This window comes from Dreissena polymorpha, chromosome 11 (genome assembly GCF_020536995.1).
Source record: "Dreissena polymorpha isolate Duluth1 chromosome 11, UMN_Dpol_1.0, whole genome shotgun sequence".
NCBI classification, from domain to species: Eukaryota; Metazoa; Mollusca; class Bivalvia; order Myida; family Dreissenidae; genus Dreissena; species Dreissena polymorpha.
In genome coordinates this window covers 85,631,838-85,653,626 of record NC_068365.1, presented here as the reverse complement: position 1 = coordinate 85,653,626, position 21,789 = coordinate 85,631,838, and the positions used below count along the sequence as shown (strand labels likewise).

At 37.1% G+C, this 21,789-nt stretch overlaps 1 protein-coding gene across 1 annotated transcript in view; it reads right to left on the bottom strand.

Annotated features, from left to right (window-relative positions):
• The window catches only part of LOC127851610 (discoidin domain-containing receptor 2-like), a 177,726-nt gene that overhangs the window by 12,915 nt on the left and 143,022 nt on the right, over window positions 1-21,789 (bottom strand). The window contains exons 8-15 of the mRNA XM_052385439.1: window positions 19,732-19,915; window positions 13,200-13,543; window positions 11,481-11,603; window positions 10,173-10,496; window positions 4,876-5,055; window positions 2,425-2,591; window positions 1,264-1,395; window positions 128-255 (exon numbers count right to left, since the gene is read on the bottom strand). Of these exons, the coding sequence (XP_052241399.1) occupies window positions 128-255; window positions 1,264-1,395; window positions 2,425-2,591; window positions 4,876-5,055; window positions 10,173-10,496; window positions 11,481-11,603; window positions 13,200-13,543; window positions 19,732-19,915 (1,582 nt within the window). The remainder of the gene's footprint in view (window positions 1-127; window positions 256-1,263; window positions 1,396-2,424; window positions 2,592-4,875; window positions 5,056-10,172; window positions 10,497-11,480; window positions 11,604-13,199; window positions 13,544-19,731; window positions 19,916-21,789) is intronic.

The window sequence follows — 21,789 nt, the reverse complement described above, 5'->3', positions numbered from 1 at the left end:
GGCAACACTCTTTATTGCATGTTTTTAGTGTACAGAAACGCATGGGGTAAAATGTTTTGCAAAGATGACTTACTATGTCTACCAACCTGGCCCCTCCCACCCCAAAAAAGACTGTGTGCATACCAACCTTGCTCTGTCCTCTGCGTTGGTTCTGAGTATTTTCACTGTTACCAGGCACGGTCTGGACAGTGTGCGGTTCATTATGAAGTCCTCCTCAACAACGTGACTCATGTTGACTGCATCACACAGGTGAACCTACATGGGAATGGATTGATATGTTATCACATGGGTGAACCTACCAGGGATGGATTGATATGTTACATGTATCACACAGGTGAACCTACCAGGGATGGATTGATATGTTACATGTATCACACAGGTGAAACTACATGGGAATGGATTGATAAGTTATATGTATAACACAGGTGAAACTACATGGAAATGGATTGATATGTTACATGTATCAAACAGGTGAACCTACCATGGAATGAATTGATTCATTACATGTATCACACAGGTGAAACTACATGGGAATGGATTGATAATTTATGTGTATCACACAGATGAAACTATCATATTGAAAATGTAGATTTTCTTAAGGAAATAACAGTAGTTAAGTATTGCACATTATATACATTTACTGATATTGAAAGAAATGTAAATTGATTAACTGTAATAAGTATGTTTCTGTTTTTGCACAATATGTTGAGTATATTGGTATATAAGTTTTCTTAAAATGACATGTGGTTAATATTTAATGATTCTAATTCTTAAACAATAATATAACCAATTGATTTACTTTGATTTATCTGTTTCAATTGAATTGATAGACCCATGCATATACACAAGTAGATCACATAACACCTTTCCTGGATTTTAAGTAAGATAACACATATTTGATAGTTATATACTCAAATCTTGTATGTTAAGTCAGATAACAAACACAGTAAGAGTGCTCTCCCCTACAAGTCAAATAACAAACACAGTAAGAGTGCTCTCTCATACAAGTCAGATAACAAACACAGTAAGAGTGCTCTCCCCTACAAGTCAAATAACAAACACAGTAAGAGTGCTCTCTCATACAAGTCAGATAAAAAAAACACAGTAAGAGTGTTCCCCCCTACAAGTCAGAAAACAAACACAGTAAGAGTGCTCTCCTCAACAAGTAAGATAACAAACACAGTAAGAGTCTTCCCCCTCTAACAAACACAGTAAGAGTGCTCTTCCCTTACAAACTCAGTAAGAGTGCACCCCCCTGCCTACCTCTCCAAACTGCCCCTGTCCCAACACCTCGATGAAGCGTAGGTTCTCGCGTGGGAATTCGTTGACAGAAACATCAATGCTGAGAAGCAGCTCTGCATTGGGAACAGCATACACATTGTTGCCACTCACACCCTGTAAAATAATACGATGCAGGTTCTGGAGAAACTGAGCTTTATGAATGTGCGTAAAGTGTTGTCCCTAGTTAGCATGTGCAGTCTGCATGGCTTAATAAGGGACGCTACTTTCTGTTTTTATAATGGAATATTTTGCTTCAAGTAGATCTCTCCTAAACAGATTCCAGTCTAAGTGGAAAGTGCCATCCTTGATTAGCTTGTGAAGTGCTTAATTCACTTTTTTTAAGGTTAAGCAAACATTAACCCCAAAACTTTGTTCCAAAGCAATACCTAGTTGTTTTTTTATCAATTTATACTTAATGTGTGTATTTTTATGATAAATGTTTCTTGTTTCTACAAGATTTGTGTTTGTCAGAAACACAATGCCCCCTATTGCGCAGCTTTAAAGCCATATATTTGACCTTTGACCTTGAAGGATGACCTTGACCTTTCACCCCTCAAAATGTGCAGCTCCATGAGATACAAATGCATGCCAAATATCAAGTTGCTATCTTCAATATTGCAAAAGTTATAACCAAGGTTAAAGCTTTGGGACGCACACAATAAATGACTGACTGACACAATGACAGACAGACAGGCCAATACCAATATACCCCCGATCTTTCGATCCGGAAGCATAAAAACACAACCATTCTTGCCCAAAGGGAGAGTTTCTACAGGACATTCAATCATAACAAATTAAAACTTATAATGATTAAATAAATCAGCAATTTATTTGTTCAAGTACCAATATTTTAAGTCAATTACAAGTTTTAAATGCAGAACAATCAAAAGTATGAGAAACACTACTATATTGGCAATACTTGCCTGCAGGGAGGGTTTATTTGGGACTTCGGTGCTGCTATACTTGCCTGCTGGGAAGGTATACGGGGAACCTGTGTGCTGCTATACTTGTCTGTAGGGAGGCTATATTGGGGACCTGGGTGCTGATATACTTGCCTGCAGAGAGGGTATGTTGGGAACCTGGGTGCTGCTGTACCTGCCTACAGAGAGGGTATATTTGGGACATGGTTGCTGCTATACTTGCCTGTAGTGAAGGTATATTGGGGACCTGGGTGCTGACAATGTCGGCTGCAGCGTAGAGTGCGTCATACTGTGGGGGAGGCTTGTCTAGGTTGTTCTTCTTGGGCGCCTGTGGAAAGGTCATCAGGGCTGACTTGGTGACATCGGGGACAGCGTAATCCTGGCTTTCTGCTATAGAAGGGAACAGCGATATTGAGATGATTGTAAAAACTGGGCCAATACATGAGAGTGAAATCTTAAATGTTTCTCTGATGGTCAATATTTTATGTTCAGAGATTTTTCTGAGATCGACAAATTCTGTAGTTCTGGAGCTAGCACCTTTAGCAAAAATGTCTTGGAATTAATGTCATAGTAACGCATAAACATTCTAATGTAGTTTAGCACCAGTATTTGAAAGTTGTTTGAATTTTACGCATTCTTGAGAATTTTAAATTACTGAAAAAAAAAGAGAAACAAAATAATATTAAAATACTTTTAATGAAACAGCCACATAAACAAATGTTATTATTCTGGGTAGAACCAATGTGAGAACTGGATGTATTCTGACAGAGATCAGGCCACCTGTCTCAAGTAAGTATCAAACAACCTTCCAGTTCCCATGCAGATGTCAACCATTAAACCATTCAAAATTATTATGATATAAACTTTTATTTTATCTCATAGTTATTACACACACAATTTTCAATAATCACTTCTATTTAATCTATTTAGTGAAATTAAACGTTTTACTACCAAGACTTAAACTAATAATTGTTATTAGTCAGGCCCATAACTATACTATGAAGCAAGAAGGAACTGTTAATGCACACCGAGCTCTACATGAGGTTTTTCTTTTGCTAAGGCAGATGTGACAATATTGGCACAACGTTGATTCGCCGAATTCAAATTGTTTCACTAAAGGGGAGGTTTGTTTGTTTGCTTGTTAGCTTTTTGTATTATTTTCGCTGCTTTCAACAGTCATATCATGGCTTTTCCTGGGTAAGCTGGATTACTAGCACCAGGTACACATACATATAACAAGCTGGATTACTAGTACCAGGTACACATACATATGCCAAGGTGGATTACTAGGTCCAGGTACACATACACATGCCAACTGGATTACTAGAACCAGGTACACATACATATGCCAAGGTGGATTACTAGTACCAGGTATACATATGTATGCCAAGGTGGATTACTAGTACCAGGTACACATACTTATGCCAAGGTGGATTACTAGTACCAGGTACACATACATATGCCAAGGTGGATTATTAGTACCAGGTATGCATACTTATGCCAAGAAGGATTACTAGTACCAGCTACACATACATATGCCAAGGTAGATTACTAGTACCAGGTATACATATATATGCCAAGGTGGATTACTAGTACCAGGTATACATACATATGCCAAGGTGGTTTACTCTTACCAGGTACACATACATATACCAAGGTGGATTACTAGTACCAGGTACACATACTTATTCCAAGCAGGATTACTAGTACCAGGTACACATACTTATGCCAAGCTGAATAATTACACATACTTATGTCAGTAACCGACAACTGCCTTTCTTTAATGAGAGATAGGGGGAAAAGGGCCGTAGAACGGTTTTCATGACCATCTCCACACAATTCATGTGGCTGAACCAGAGATCAAACCCATGATCCTCAAATGTGTAGTCCAGTGCTTAACCCTTTACCACTAAGAGACGCAATTTGACTCGCAGGCTGTTCTGGTTTTATCCTGTTTGCACATAGTCATATTCACTTTGCTTCTGAGTGGGAGCGAGTTAAACTACTGAGCTAGAAGGCCCGACACACTATAGGTGAACAATGTGGAAGTGAGGTTATAAATGACTAGATGTGAAGGAAAATGAAGCAAAAGGTTGAATAGCTTTAAAGCAAACTATTAGGTTCCATTTGTATTGCCGAGTCTTACGTAAATATATCAGGCGAGGCCAAAATTAGTGTATAATTGCAAGGTTTAATTGCTAAGATCAATTGATTGCCATGTTTGGCATTTATTAACATTTTTGTAAACATTTTTATTAAATATCACATTGAAACAATTCTTACTTCGATTCGTTTTTTATCATACTATAAATTTGATGTAATTAATATTTTCTTGTTGTTTACCCAAATTTTGAATTGATGCTAGTTTGGAAGCAAAAAGTAAGGCTTAAATAACAACCCATGCATGTCTTAGTCAATAGTAATTTTATAGTAATAAGAGCATAATTTCACCGAAAGCCATCTATTCACATGCAAGACCGTATTCCTTTCAACTCCCATGCACGAAGCAGAACCAGTCTAATACATGGTATAGGTAATTATGGGAGGTCAGTCAGATTAGTATTGAACTCCCATGCACCAAGCAGAACCAGTCTAATACCTGGTGTAGGTTATTATGGGAGGTCAGTCAGATAAGTATTGAACTCCCATGCACCAAGCAGAACCAGTCTAATACCTGGTGAAGGTAATTCTGGGAGGTCAGTCAGATTAGTATTGAACTCCCATGCACCAAGCAGAACCAGTCTAATACCTGGTGAAGGTAATTCTGGAAGGTCAGTCAAATTAGGGGCCAAGCTGCCCCTATTTACGATAACCGAGTCCTTTGGTTGGCGATAACCAATGTTCTTTTGGCGCTCTGTAAATGTTTAAGTCAAAAACATATCTCCAAAAGATATTGTTGGATACAACTATTTATACTCACAATAAATTAGTTTTTGTTCTACACAAGTACTGACATTGTACTATGATAAAAAAACAAGAGATGTGTTTGTCAGAAACACAATGCCCCCTTTTGCGCCACTTTGAAAAAAAATTAAAACAAGGGACAAAATTGTCACAAAACCAGGTTTTCATTGTGAAAAAAAAATCTGATAAAGGGAGAAAACTCAAACTGAACTTTTGAAATGAACAAACAAAATTAACCCCCTTTGTAAGTTTGTTTTTAAAAAAAATCTATTTTTAGTCGTGGCGACCTTGACATTGGAGATATTGACGTGATTCTTTTGTGCGACACACCATCCCATGATGGTGAACAAATGTGCCAAATGAATTTAAAATCTCACAATGAATGACATAGTTATGGTCAGGACAAGCTCATTTATGGCCATTTTTGACCTTTGAACTCAAAGTGTGACCTTGACCTTGGAGATATCGACGTAATTATTTCGCGCGACACACCGTCCAATGATGGTGAACAAATGTGCCAAATGATTTTAAAATCTGACAATGAACGACATAGTTATGGCCCGGACAAGCTTGTTCCGCCCGCCCGCCAGCCAGCCCGCCAGCCCGCCCGCATTCGCCAATCTAATAACCAGTTTTTTCCTTCCACCCACTCAAAATGTGCAGCTTCATGAGAACACCGCTTTGAATTTATTTTTTTTTACCTTTGACCTTTAAGGATGACCTTGACCTTGAACTTCCATCACTCAAAATGTGCAGCTTCATGAGAATGCCGCTTTGAATATTTTTTTTTGACCTTTGACCTTGAAAGATGACCTTGACCTTGAACTTCCACAACTCAAAATGTGCAGCTTCATGAGAACATCGCTTTGAAATTTTGTTTTATTTTTGACCTTTGACCTTGAAGGATGACCTTGACCTTGAACTTCTACCACTCAAAATGTGCAGCTTCATGAGAATGGCGCTTTGATTTTTTTTGTTGCTGACCTTTGACCTTGAAGGATGATCTTGACCTTGACCTTCCACCACTCAAAATGTGCAGCTTCATGAGATACACATGCATGCCAAATATCAAGCTGCTATCTTCAATATTTAAAAAGTTATGGCCAATGTTAAAGTTTTCGGACGGACAGATGCCATATATTTGACATTTGACCTTGAAGGATGACCTTTACCTTCACCTTTAACCACTCAAAATGTTCAGCTCCATGAGATACACATACATGCCAAATATCAAGTTGCTATCTTCAATAGTGAAAAAGTTATGGCCAATGTTAAAGTTTTCGGACGGACGGACAGACACCATTTATTAGACATTTGACCTTGAAGGATGACCTTGACCTTCACCTTTCACCACTCAAAATGTGCAGCTCCGTGAGATGCACATGCATGCCAAATATCAAGTTGCTATTTTGAATATTGGAAAAGTTATGGCCAATGTTAAAGTTTTCAGACGGACAGACGCCATATATTTGACATTTGACCTTGAAGGATGACCATGACCTTCACCTTTCACCACTCAAAATGTTCAGCTCCATGAGATACACATGCATGCCAAATATCAAGTTGGTATCTTCAATAGTGAAAAAATTAGGGCCAATGTTAAAGTTTTTTTCGGACGGATGGACAGACTGACTGACATACTGACGGACATTTCAACTGCTATATGTCACCCTACCGGGGGCATAAAATTATTGGATTCTGAAACAATTAAATAACCTTACTTAAAGAGGATCACTGACAAAATGGTCATTGACAGAAACACAAGTCTTAAGATATGGCAGAAAAAAATGCATAAACTGTAATTGTGTAATTCGAACCATGTGTTGTATATTTTTTAGTGCGTATCTTTCTTGATGATTGTATTAGTCAAGTTAAACAAGTTGATAAAATAAAGAAATATTGATTCTAGAAATTCTTTCTATCTTTGCATACAACTCATCAATGCCTCTATAAGGCCTCACGGTAATGTTAAGTTTGGTTGAATCAGACGTTTCAAAACAGAATATTGTTAAAAAAACACAGAATATTGTTAAAAAACACATTATGTGTCTTTTTTTTAAACATATTTATTTTTGTGTTATATTTAGCAAACAACTACTAGGGAATGTCTACCATGGTCAGTATTCACTAAGCTTCTTGCTACTATAAGGCAATATCTACCATGGTCAGTATTCACTAAGCTTCTTGCTACTAGGCAATGTCTACCATGGTCAGTATTCACTAAGCTTCTTGCTACTCCTAGGCAATGTCTACCGTGGTCGGTATTCACTAAGCTTCATTGCTACTATTAGGCAATGTCTACCATGGTCAGTATTCACTAAGCTTCTTGCTACTACTAGGCAATGTCTACCATGGTCAGTATTCACTAAGCTTCTTGCTACTACTAGGCAATGTCTACCATGGTCAGTATTCACTAAGCTTCTTGCTACTACTAGGCAATGTCTACCATGGTCAGTATTCACTAAGCTTCATTGCTACTATTAGGCAATGTCTACCATGGCCAGTATTCACTAAGCTTCTTGCTACTATTAGGCAATGTCTACCATGGTCAGTATTCACTAAGCTTCTTGCTACAATTAGGCAATGTCTACCATGGTCAGTATTCACTAAGCTTCTTGCTACAATTAGGCAATGTCTACCATGGTCAGTATTCACTAAGCTTCTTGCTACTACTAGGCAATGTCTACCATGGTCAGTATTCACTAAGCTTCTTGCTACAATTAGGCCATGTCTACAATGGTCAGTATTCACTAAGCTTCTTGCTACAATTAGGCCATGTCTACCATGGTCAGTATTCACTAAGCTTCTTGCTACAATTAGGCAATGTCTACCATGGTCAGTATTCACTAAGCTTCTTGCTACTACTAGGCAATGTCTACCATGGTCAGTATTCACTAAGCTTCTTGCTACTATTAGGCAATGTCTACCATGGTCAGTATTCACTAAGCTTCTTGCTACAATTAGGCAATGTCTACCATGGTTGGTATTCACTAAGCTTCATTGCTACTATTAGGCAATGTCTACAATGGTCAGTATTCACTAAGCTTCTTGCTACTACTAGGCAATGTCTACCATGGTCAGTATTCACTAAGCTTCATTGCTACTACTAGGCAATGTCTACCATGGTCAGTATTCACTAAGCTTCTTGCTACAATTAGGCAATGTCTACCATGGTCAGTATTCACTAAGCTTCTTGCTACTAGGCAATGTCTACCATGGTCAGTATTCACTAAGCTTCTTGCTACTAGGCAATGTCTACCATGGTCAGTATTCACTAAGCTTCTTGCTACTACTAGGCAATGTCTACCATGGTCAGTATTCACTAAGCTTCTTGCTACTACTAGGCAATGTCTACAATGGTCAGTATTCACTAAGCTTCTTGCTACAATTAGGCAATGGCTACAATGGTCAGTATTCACTAAGCTTCTTGCTACAATTAGGCAATGTCTACCATGGTCAGTATTCACTAAGCTTCTTGCTACTCCTAGGCAATGTCTACCGTGGTCGGTATTCACTAAGCTTCATTGCTACAATTAGGCAATGTCTACCATGGTCAGTATTCACTAAGCTTCTTGCTACTATTAGGCAATGTCTACCATGGTCGGTATTCACTAAGCTTCTTGCTACTCCTAGGCAATGTCTACCATGGACAGTATTCACTAAGCTTCTTGCTACTTCTAGGCAATGTCTACCATGGTCAGTATTCACTAAGCTTCTTGCTACTCCTAGGCAATGTCTACCATGGACAGTATTCACTAAGCTTCTTGCTACTATTAGGCAATGTCTACCATGGTCGTTATTCACTAAATCTTGCTTCTATAAGCCAATGTCTACCATGGTTGGTATTCACTTAGCTTCTTGCTAGAACTAGGCAATGTCTACCATGGTTAGTATTCACTAAGCTTCTTGCTTCTATTAGGCAATGTCTACCATGGCCAGTATTCACTAAGCTTCTTGCTACTATTAGGCAATGTCTACCATGGTCAGTATTCACTAAGCTTCTTGCTTCTATTAGGCAATGTCTACCATGGCCAGTATTCACTAAGCTTCTTGCTACTATTAGGCAATGTCTACAATGGTCAGTATTCACTAAGCTTCTTGCTACTACTAGGCAATGTCTACCATGGCCAGTATTCACTAAGCTTCTTGCTACTATTACGCAATGTCTACCATTGTCAGTATTCACTAAGCTTTATTGCTACTATTACGCAATGTCTACCATTGTCAGTATTCACTAAGCTTTATTGCTACTATTACGCAATGTCTACCATGGTCAGTATTCACTAAGCTTATTGCTACTATTACGCAATGTCTACCATTGTCAGTATTCACTAAGCTTATTGCTACTATTACGCAATGTCTACCATGGTCAGTATTCACTAAGCTTTATTGCTACTATTACGCAATGTCTACCATTGTCAGTATTCACTAAGCTTTATTGCTACTATTACGCAATGTCTACCATTGTCAGTATTCACTAAGCTTCTTGCTACTTCTAGGCAATGTCTACCATGGTCAGTATTCACTACGCGTCTTTGCTACTACTAGGCAATGTCTACCATGGTCAGTATTCACTAAGCTTCTTGTTACAACTAGGCAATGTCTATCATGGTCAGTATTCCCTAAGCTTCATTTCTACAACTAAGGAATGTCTACCATGGTCTGTATTCACTAAGCTTCTTTGCGCATTAATTCCAGATGTACTATGGGGGAAATTTCAGATCAAATTTGCTATCAGAAAACCATGTTTTCCAATATAAAAAAAGACAAATAACTTAAGCAAATTTGACTTGTTTATAACATATTAATGTAAAAAGATTGAAACATGAACTAGAAACAGACTTAAGGTACTTAAAAAATGAAAAGACATTCCCAAATTGTTTTCTAAGATGTGTGACTCTGGCTCAGCGGAGCCAAGATAAGAATAAATGAGTGACTCATTATGGCAGCATTCCCTGTCAAACTCTAGCTCAGGAAGAGACATCGGTTGTATATACGTGTCAATTGAGTAACAGAGATATCATTAGAACAAATGTTCCGACCGAGTTTTTCTCATATAAAACTCACGAGTGCAGCATTCCCTGTCAGACTCAAGCTCCGTAAGAGGGACCCCGTTGTACATGTGTCCGTTAAGCACCTTGCCGTTGTTATGTGTCCCCTGCAGGTCAGACATGTTGACCGCCATCTGGTTATTTGTATCTGCAATGGCTGTCTTCATGCGACGGTTGTTGTTGTTCTTTTTACGCCGGTGTCGGCACACTATGAAGATCACAATGGCCATGAGAATGGCGATGAGCCCCGCCAGGGAACCGATGATGATACCGATGATGTCACTTCCTGGTGTCTGCTGTTTGGTAGCTTTCTCTGGCTCTAAGTTGCCTGCATGCATACCTATGATGAAGAATGACAGTGGGCATGAATTATCATACTAAGCACCATGTAAATATTGAATTCATATTCTCTGGCTCTACATAGGATGAGTGCATACCGGTTGATGAAGAATCACAGTATGCATGATTATATCGTATATGTAAATAGTGATGTTTGACCTTTTTAACATCGTTCAAATATAAGAATTATAGCATTAACAACAATAATAATTACTGAACATGACAATTCCTGGCAATGACGCACAATGTCACATCATTTTCACAACATATTTAATGTATTATGTTAATATGGCATTCACATTTAGATACAGAAATTAAACAAGAGGGACAATATGGTCCTGAACTGCTCACCTGAGTTAGAAAAAAACAATTATTGAAACTTCAATAGGCGACCTAGTTTTCGGACACATGTGACCCTTGGATCAACACCTTTGAAACTATCGCCTGCATAAAACTTTAGGAGACATTACTCCTTTTGCTTCTTAGAGTAACTGCTACATGACACCTTTTCAGGTGACACAAAAAGACTGGTATCACCTATTACCCATGCCCCTTTACACCCTTGTCAAGGTTCAGCTCATGTTTTCAAAAAGTTGTGCAATAATAAAATGGTGGCAAATTTGACAGTTTTAATCAATATAAAACTGTTTTCCTCCATTTTGGTATTTAAATATTGTGTGCCCAGTATTCATAGTTGTGCGTTATATATGTTTAAGTATGGTAATATATCCCCACTCACATTTGCTATCCTTGCAAATGTTCAGCTCATGTTCGTAGTACTTATCCTCAGGTTTAAGAGGCAGCACCATAATACATGGTAAAGCATGGTAATACATCACCACTCACCCTTGCCCTTCCTGCCAGATTTGACAGTTTTCTTCAATAGAAAACTGTTTTCCTCCATTTTGGCATTTAAAAATCAGGTGCACATTATTCATGGTTGTGCGCTATATATGGTTAAGTAAGGTAACGTATCACCACTCACCCTTGCCATCCTTGCCAATGTTCAGCTCATGTTCATAGTACTTGTCCTCAGGTTTGGGAGGTACCAGCGAGGGTTTCAAGGTCGCGGGGGGAACCTCCTCTGTGAAGTTACCTGTTGCAGGCTCTGATTAGACAAACATTACAGAATATTATGACTAAGTATTTGCACTTGAATCTATTTACATGAATTGGACACACATTGCAGAATATTCTGACTAAGTATAATGTACTTTTTGAGCTATGTTCTGTGAAAAGGGGGTTTAATGCATGCAGTCTGCACAGGCTAATCTGGGACAACACTTTCCACTTTCACCATTTATTTTCCAAAAAAGTCTCCTCTTAGCGAAAATCATGTTTAGGAGGAAAGTGTCCTCCCTGATTAGCCAGTGCAAACAACACTTTATGCACATGAATTAAACCCCTCTTTTACAGAGCCAGACTCATTTACATGATTAGTTTCAACATATTTATAATAGCTCCATTATATAGAAACGTTCTCAAGTCTGTTTCTTGTGTAAGACCAGTACTTGTGGGGGGGACAGGGGCTTTCTAGGAGATCTAAAGAACGCTAACTCAGCAGGCATTGAATCCATGACCTACTGGTTGCTAGGCGGACACCATATCCACTACGCCAAGGTGACCTTATGTTACAGGTTACGGTATCAGTAAATGATTCATGATAGCTGATGATTTTTCAGTTGGAATTTATATTAAAATGATCATCAATAGATGTTTATTTCAATTGTATTAACTATATTTATTTACACATTACATTACTAAATTAACTGAGCTAAAGTTTAATTTAATTTTTGTTAAGTATTAAATAACTAACAAGAATACCAGCTTCAGCAATTCAAGAACTCTGTATAAAATAAAAATATTGAAAAGAAGTGAGCCACACTGTGGGAAAATAGGACTAAATGCGTGTAATTAAAGTGTCGTCCTAACTTAGCCTGTGGAGTCCGAACAGGCTAATTAGGGGTTTCATACTCAGCCTAGACTGGTTATTCCTTTAGACTTGTTTAAAACAGATAATTCCAACAAATCAGAAAGTGTCGACCATGATTGGCAGACTATACAGGCTAATCTGGGACGACACTTTATGCACATGCATTAAACTCTGTTTTCCCAGAGCAAAGCTAAAGTATTTCAATATATTCAGTTGCATACCTGATTTGAACTCCACCTATAAAGATATTTCAATATATTCAGTTGCATACCTGATTTGAACTCCACCTATTCAGATATTTCAGTATTCCCAGTTGCATACCTGATTTGAACTCCACCTATTCAGATATTTCAATATTCCCAGTTGCATACCTGATTTGAACTCCACCTATTCAGATATTTCAGTATTCCCAGTTGCATACCTGATTTGAACTCCACCTATTCAGATATTTCAATATTCCCAGTTGCATACCTGATTTGAACTCCTTCTATTCAGATATTTCAATATTCTCAGTTGCATACCTGATTTGAACTCCACCTATTCAGATATATCAATATTCATGGTTGTATACCTGATATGAACTGCACCTATAAAGGTATTTCAATATTTCCGGTTGCTTACCTGATATGAACTGCACCTATAAAGGTATTTCAATATTTCCGGTTGCTTACTTGATATGAACTGCACCTATAAAGGTATTTCACTATTCCCGGTTGCTTACCTGATGTGAACTGAACCTATAAAGATATTTTTATATTTTTGGTTGCCTACCTGATATGAATTGCACCTCACTGATCATGATCCACTTGGCATCAAAGTACAGTTGCAGACGGACGTACTGGCCTACGTTGTTGTTCAGTTTGATCATAACGGGTCTCGAATACTCTACCACGTCGTCCTGAATAAAGTCGTACTTGACCGGCGAGTTCTGGTAGAGATTGCCGCCCACACTGAAGTACACCAGTGCCATCTTGAAAACACGAACGTCCTTTGAAAAGAGGTTGTTGCAGTTGATGAAGACTTTGCTGAAGTTGCGTACTTGGTCAAATTTGAACGTGATGATCAGAGGGCCCTGGAAGTCTTGTGTGTCATTACGCCAGCCCACCCACTCGTATCTGCAATTAGACAGGATTTTTACCTGTTCTTGTTGAAACAATATTTCTGCTGAGAGTTACACTCATTTAAATATGTATCTAAGTGGTAAATGGTTAAATAAGTGGTAAAGGGTTAAATAAGGTTCTAAGAGGTAAAGGATTAAATACGTACCTAAGTGGTAAAGGGTTAAATACGTATATAAGTGGTAAAGGGTTAAATACGTATCTAAGTGGAAAAGGGTTACATACATATCTAAGTGGTAAAGGGTTATATACATATCTAAGTGGTTAAGGGTTAAATATGTATATAAATGGTAAAGGATTGAATACGTATCTAAGTGGTAAAGGGTTAAATATGTATCTAAGTGGTTAAGGGTTAAATACATATCTAAGTGGTAAAGAGTTAAATATGTATCTAAGTGGTTAAGGGTTAAATACATATATAAGTGGTAAAGGGTTAAATATGTATCTAAGTGGTTAAGGGTTAAATACATATCTAAGTGGTAAAGGGTTAAATATGTATCTAAGTGGTTAAGGGTTAAATACATATCTAAGTGGTAAAGGGTTAAATACGTATCTAAGTGGTAAAGGGTTAAATACATATCTAAGTGGTAAAGGGTTAAATACATATCTAAGTGGTTAAGGGTTAAATATGTATATAAATGGTAAAGGGTTAAATACGTATCTAAGTGGTAAAGGGTTAAATACATATCTAAGTGGTAAAGGATTAAATACTTATCTAAGTGGTAAAGGGTTAAATACATATCTAAGTGGTAAAGGGTTAAATACATATCTAAGTGGTAAAGGGTTAAATACGTATCTAAGTGGTAAAGGATTAATGATGTGTTATTGAGCCTCAGTGTGGTGAATCTGTCTGTAATGCATGTGCCTTAACCCATTTATGTATAGCGTATAGAAAAAAGGCCTTAGCAAACAGTGTAGACCCACATGAGACGCCACATAATGTGGCGTCTCATCAGGGTCTGCGCTGTTTGCTTAAAGGAATTTCTGTAAGAAATATTCTAAATATAGAAATAAATACACTAGACATCCCTAATTTTGGAGATAAATTGATCCAATGTATAAAGATGGGAGAGCCAACTAGGCATAAATGGGTTAAGTGTCGTTCCAAATCTCTTTTTTTTATTAGGGATAACATTTAACACACATACATTGAAACATTATTCCAATGAGTTAGGCCCATTTAAAATGAGATTTTCTTCTTGTAACCCTGTACTTTTTAGTTACAACCTATGATGCCTTTGTAATTAGAAAATGCAATTTCATTATAGACCTTTTTAAATAGATTCAAGGTTAAAATGCTTCATTTCCAACTCTTATATACTGATGAGCAGCATACAGCATAACACCTGAATAGAATGCGAGTGACTCGCAGGCTGTTCTGGTTTTATGCTGGTTGCATATAGCCATTTTCACTAGCTTTGCTTCTGAATTGAAAAGGGAAACCAACATGTCTGCAGAAATACCTGAGTGATACACTTGTTTCATGGTTCTTAATTATAATGTGTTCATAAGAACATACTGCAGGTATTTTGTGTATATGAATACAAAAACACGCACTAAGAAAAATAGAGTACTCTGAGACAATTAGAACAAAGGCAAAAACTATTTAGTACATTATTAAACTTAGCAAGTAAAGGTTGCTTTCCTTTTTTTAAACATCATATATCACACTTTTCAAAGCTTTGGATTGCGACTTAACATTTAAATTCCTTTGAGATTTAAGTTTCAGTAAGACCATGAAACACAGTAATATTAACATGGTTAACTCTTTATACTGTCAACTGAAAGAAAAAAACAACAGCGGATTTATTAAGTCAATAGTGTTTTCTACAAGTATCCATCATGTTAAAAACAAATTGTAATAGATAATAAGAGAACCTTGCCAAGCAATATTTTTGGTAAATACTTCCAATTGCCAGTTTCCGTTCCTATAAATGTATAAATTACCTACTTACATCACTCTCCTGTATTGCATTTGTAAAGATAAGAATCTCTATGTCTTAACAGGAATCTGAGTGCAGAACTGCAGTGCAGTATGTTATCAATTTGCTATGAATGTGTTAGAAACTAAATTCCCTTTTAAAATTAGTTTATGTCACATTTCTCACATTCAGACAACTTGTAATAAGAAGTTGGAATTATGTGGGCAATAAAAGTATCACAGAGAAAATGAGCATTTTTTTGATATTTTTTTTGTATTCCTATTAAATAATTTCATTAGGCCTTTTATTACATAAAAAATCTTTCAGTGATGAAAAAATGCAGCATGCCATTAACACAACTCGTAAATATTTCAGCATATTTATATTTTTTTGAATTAGGTAGAATTCAGGTCATAATACACTAAATAGTTTCCCTATATAATTCAATGTAAAAGCGACAACTTTAAGCGAAAATAAATGCAACATTTTGCACATAGAGACCCCCATAACCATACCTTTTCTTAAAGGCCATTTTAAGCGGAATCGATTTATGCAGTAAAAAAGATATGTCATGTACAATGCAAGAAAGAACTTGACACAAATCAAAATCGACTGGTTTTGCAATTTTTTGTTTCGGCCATTTCTTAGTGGAATGTAACCTTTTCTAGTGCAATGGTTTACTATAGTCTTCAAGTGTATCATATTTCAGGGATTCAGTAGTGAACACCTATTCTAGTGTTTTATACAGGAAGGAAAAAGGACGTGGTGCAAAATTTCAAAAAAGGGCACTTTAGCTCGCGACATCCATAAAAAGGGCACACATATATCTGTATAGTGACTTAATAACAAGCTTTGTTACACACAAACATTGTATGTATAGTTTTGAGATTTATTGTTGAATAATTAAACCAACAAAATCCAGAATGTATATTTTATTATGTGTTTTATATTTTCATGTAGTAACAAAAAACAAGATTAAACACATTAGGATATATATCTTATACAAACTATAGCTTTTCAAAGAAGTCTTAGAATACTGTTAAATGAGTTACCCTCTTAAACAATTATTTATATTTAAAACGTTACACACATTGCACAAACAAGTCCTTTATATGCATCTTAAATGGGATTCACAAACACTAACACTTTGTTGAATAGTCAGAAAGTTCTGCGTAATGTCATTGTTTTCATGACCACGTGTTGGATTGTGTACATTTTATTTCGCAAAAAGTGTAACTTGGAACGGCGCCGTACTGTCTTTTGTTCATTGTCAATTAATTCAATACACGTTAATTGGTCTCCGATATAAACTTGTTTTGCTTACAAAGCAATTTGCATCAATTTCTAATTTACGTTTCGTCGAAAGTGGAATGCCAAAATCGTAAAGCGTACGTTGCGACATTCTAAACACGAATGATAAGTGGTACAAGTTCAATATTTTTGTAAAATTCATATCTGTGTTTGCCAATTAACATATTTTGACAAGTTACAAGCGGGTCATAATGTTCTTAATTGAACCAATGGTGCAGGCCTACTACTGTTACAACAATTAACAACTTTTGGTCAAACAGGGTCCAAGACGGGGTATCAACTTCTTTGCCGACATTCACACGTTATTGTAATCAAAACATCGTGACAATAAACAAGCACGTGCTCCAATTAAGCGCGGTCTGCCTAACCGTGAACAGCAAACGTGTTAAGATTGTCGTCTGCTACAATTCATCAACACGCATCCACTGTGAGCTTGCGCCAATTGTATTGGATAGGAGGCGGAGCGTTATTTTAATCGACAGCTTTAATATGAGCCTGCGCCAATTGTATTGGATAGGAGGCGGAGCGTTATTTTAATCGACAGCTTTAATATGTCACGGGTTGCTATTTTCGGCGTATGGCCAATTTTCAGGAAGTACAGTGGACGTCATGGGGTTTTGTAATCGGCGTATGGAAACAATTATCGGGCGTAATATACGGCCGTACGCCGCTTAGTGCAAGCCCTGTTTTAAATTAATTTTTATTAACTTAAAACTGTTTTGCATTAAATTGAAATCAAATCAATATTTTACAGATACAACTGGTGTTTTTTTTTTAATTTAATTACGCGTAAAAATAAATGTTTTGATATAACTGAATTATGCATGAAATGCACAATTTCCACGTGAATAACATCGAGGTTTTCATCAAGTCTCCTATGTAACTGTGCACGATTGTATCCGGACCGATTGGTGTTACAAAGCCACTGAAATTATCGATTGATATTGACACATGGTTATTCACGCATGACGTATTCACAACCGCGCGAATCTTCGCTGATAAAAGTCGGCTTAGAAGCTTGGTTAAGAGGCAATTAAGATGTTATCAATAAGGTCGCGCAAGGCGGAAAACAGGGCGGCGGCCTCTGAAAAGGGCAGCGTGGCGCTGATTTGCTTTGAAAGGGGCAGCGAGGCGCCGCGCCACGCTAAAACGGCCTGGATAAAACACTAACCTATTCATGCCATACCATTATCTCCGCAAGATAACACCCGAATAATGGTAAAAAGTGTAAAACATGCCTTCCTGACAACTATGATATTTTTTTAGAGAGTACAGCCCTACATGAAGCGATCATTTAGTGTATTGTAACCTATAAGACAACGTTTACTGATAACATCGCTTAAAATAAGCACTTCTCGATACTTATAAACCTATTTTCTATGTGCATGCCAATTTTCAGTGCGATCTTTCACGTAGAAATGCTTGAAAATGCATTTTATTATAACGCCTGATAAGCCATGTGGCTTTCGGGTTCAGAGCTTTGATTTATACCGGGCGTTCAGGCGTAAAACGATTACCCTAAATAATTACAACTGATCAAAATATTGGAACATTGTTACAAGCTATGTAGAAAAAGAAATAAACAACTATTAAAACGTGTTAATGAGCTCTTTCAGCACAAATTGTTGCGATTTGAGATGCTCAAGACGAGTTTTTGTACGTTTTTTTTCTTATTTTCCTCTGAAATCGTATTTTTTTCTTAAAAACTCACAATGCTCCTTAAATTCGTGAAACAAACACATTTATTCCGTGAAATTTGCCAAAACGCATCATATCTCACTAAAAAAATGATGTTTTTCTGTAAATACAGCTTCTTTGTGACTAGGCCTGGTTTTGCGTTTAGGTCATAATACACTAAATAGTTTCCCTATATAATTCAATGTAAAAGCGACAACTTTGAGCGAAAATAAATGCAACATTTTGCACATAGAGACCCCCATAACCATACCTTTTCTTAAAGGCCATTCTAAGCGGAATCGATTTATGCAATAAAAAAGATATGTCATGTACAATGCAAGAAAGAACTTGACACAAATCAAAATCGACTGGTTTTGCAACTTTTTGTTTCGGCCATTTCTTAGTGGAATGTAACCTTTTCTAGTGCAATGGTTTACTATAGTCTTCAAGTGTATCATATTTCAAGGATTCAGTAGTGAACACCTATTCATGCCATACCATTATCTCCGCAAGATAACACCCGAATAATGGTAAAAAGTGTAAAACATGCCTTCCTGTCAACTATGATATTTTTTTAGAGAGAACAGCCCTACATGAAGCGATCATTTAGTGTATTGTTACCTAGAAATAGACCCCCAAAAAAGTCAAAAAAATTTAGGCTACATAAAGAAGGCTCTATCTGGTAAATCATGGATTTTCATTTTACATAATTCCCCACACGCAATTTTAAAATTAAAAATATACTCTTTGTCATATGAAACATAATTATTGTTAACTGTAAGATCTACTCTCAAATAATGTAACATAACTCTGATTGTATTTATTTTAGAGTCAATCTATATCAATAAAGTAACGCGTATGCAGCACTGGCATACACAAATAATTGCTCAAGCGAATATAAGGTCGCCTAAGTGTAGTGGATACCTAGTCCGCCTAGCAACCAGGAAGGTCATGGGTTCGATCCTCACTGTGGGAGCATTCTTTAGATATCCCCAAAAGGCATCAAGTACTGGTTCTACCCAGGAAACACTCTTGAGAGCATTTCAATAAGCTTTCTCTGGCTTTCGATGCAATCAAGCCTAAATAAATAGGATATTAAAACGTGCATGTAAAGGGACAATTCGTAACTCGTTATGTGCAGTGCCTCGTTGTGACATAATGACAATTTAATCAAGCCAATGTACAGCGTCAATCTTGTACCCCTTGATGCGCAGTTCCTCGTTTTGACATATACTGTACTATTTAATCAATCCAATGTAAGCCGCACTCTCTCACCCCTTGATGCGCAGTTCTTCGTTGTCGAGCCTGAAGTTGTAGTCCCCTATCTCCCCATCTGTCAGCTGACCTAGCCCCTCCAACAGGAAGTTCTCCTGGATCATGCCGTCATACGTGAAGTCCACAAAGTCCAGCTCCGACCCACGCCGGTCTCCCTGACGCACGCTGTACGACACCACACCATCTAGAATATATAGAACACATGCTGTGTGACACCACCCCATCTGTAATACATTATATGATTGTATAACACCACCCCATCTGGAATATATAATAATTAATGATTGTATGTAACCACACTGAACGACACCACACCAACTGAAATACATAAAAAGATTGTATGTACCAACTATGTACGACAACATCCCTGCATCTGAAATACACAACAAGATTGTATACTGGCGCATACTGTTTGTTACCACTCCATCTGAAATACATAACAACGTAAACATAAACAAGTTGCCCTGAGGGAAGGGAGAATTTTGATCCAAGAAGCAGATTTGATAAAACATAGTAATTAAAGGGACCACCATACAATGTTATATGCTAAACTTGGGCACTCTGGGCATTGGCGTTGAAGATTTTGTTTATGTTATTATGCTTTCTGGCCTTAGTTAACTACTTAGTAGTTGACCACTACATTGTAGATGATGTTACAGACCAAATAATAATCACCTGACCCCTGTGCTTTTAAAGATTTTTAATTTTTAATTTTAAAAATCTATTTGTAGCTCCTGTGGCGTATATATAAGTGGACTGGAATGACTTTGAAAGAGAAGCACCCAACGTTTCTGTGATATGACCTGAAATTCTGCCCAGTGTTCATGGAAGTCTCACCCACCCACATACCAGCAGACAATAGGCACTGTAGTTTACTTCAAATTCACAAAGTGCACTTTGTTCGCAAGTGAGCTAAGAACTGAGGTCACAAATCTACATAGACTTTATGAAAGGTGTGGGACTCAATGTAAACTACTAGAACAATCCAGAAACATGTCTTTGTATTGCTGTAATTTCTGTATTTTTTTTCTATGAGCAGACATTTTGTTGCAGCTGTTCAGTTGTCCAGAAAGGGAAAAAGTCGATTTAGAACCAAAGTTTTGAAAACACTTCATGCCAAAATGAAGAGGATATATAATGAACCATACAAATAAATGGGCCGTGCTCTGTGAAAAGGGAGTTTAATGCACTTGCATAAAGTGACACCTTCCGCTTATATGTTTTTTTGTATAAAGAAAGTATCTGGAAAGTGAATTCCAGTTTAGATGGAAAGCGTAGACTGCACAGGCTAATCGGGGACACCACTTTACGCACATCCATTAAACCTTCTTTTCATAGAAAGCAGCTCAAATCCTGAACACAATATGACAGCTAGGCAGCCCAATTGTAAATCATTGACATTAGTATCAGTAATGTCAGCAATCATGGCCTTACATGGGATTTCGCATTTGCAATCATAATTTACAGAACCATGTGCACTTGGCATTAAAACCTTGTGTCACAGCTGTGCATAACCCTTTTATCCCTTTTCATCCTTGCAGCATGCCTTTGCATCATTGGGGCATATTCTATCTATTCTGGCACATGTGACTGGATACTCTGTACCAACAATTATGTAATCAAAGTCTGACTGATTTCTATTTCTGTGTTTCTAAAATTTCACAGCAGCAGCTACTTTGCTCCGTATATAATTTGTTTCTTTCATAATGCATGTGTGTAAACTATATACATAATATTACTTTTCTTTACTTGCAAGTCTTTGTGTTCAAGTATTATGGTGACATAACCAACAAGAGTCTGCCAATGACGTGGATTCCCCATGATAGATGTCTCGACACAGGCATAGGGCATGATGCTTAGACAGGATGCCATGTTCCGCAAGTTTAAAATTATATTTGTCACTTATAAAGTTAACATTCAACTTTTTTATGTGAACGTTTTACCTTCGACCTTAGGACATGACTTTTACCTTTAACATTGGTTTACAAAAGACATAAGAGTGGGGAAGCTTTGACACGATAGAATTTGTTTCATATGTGTTTAATAATTTCTAACCTA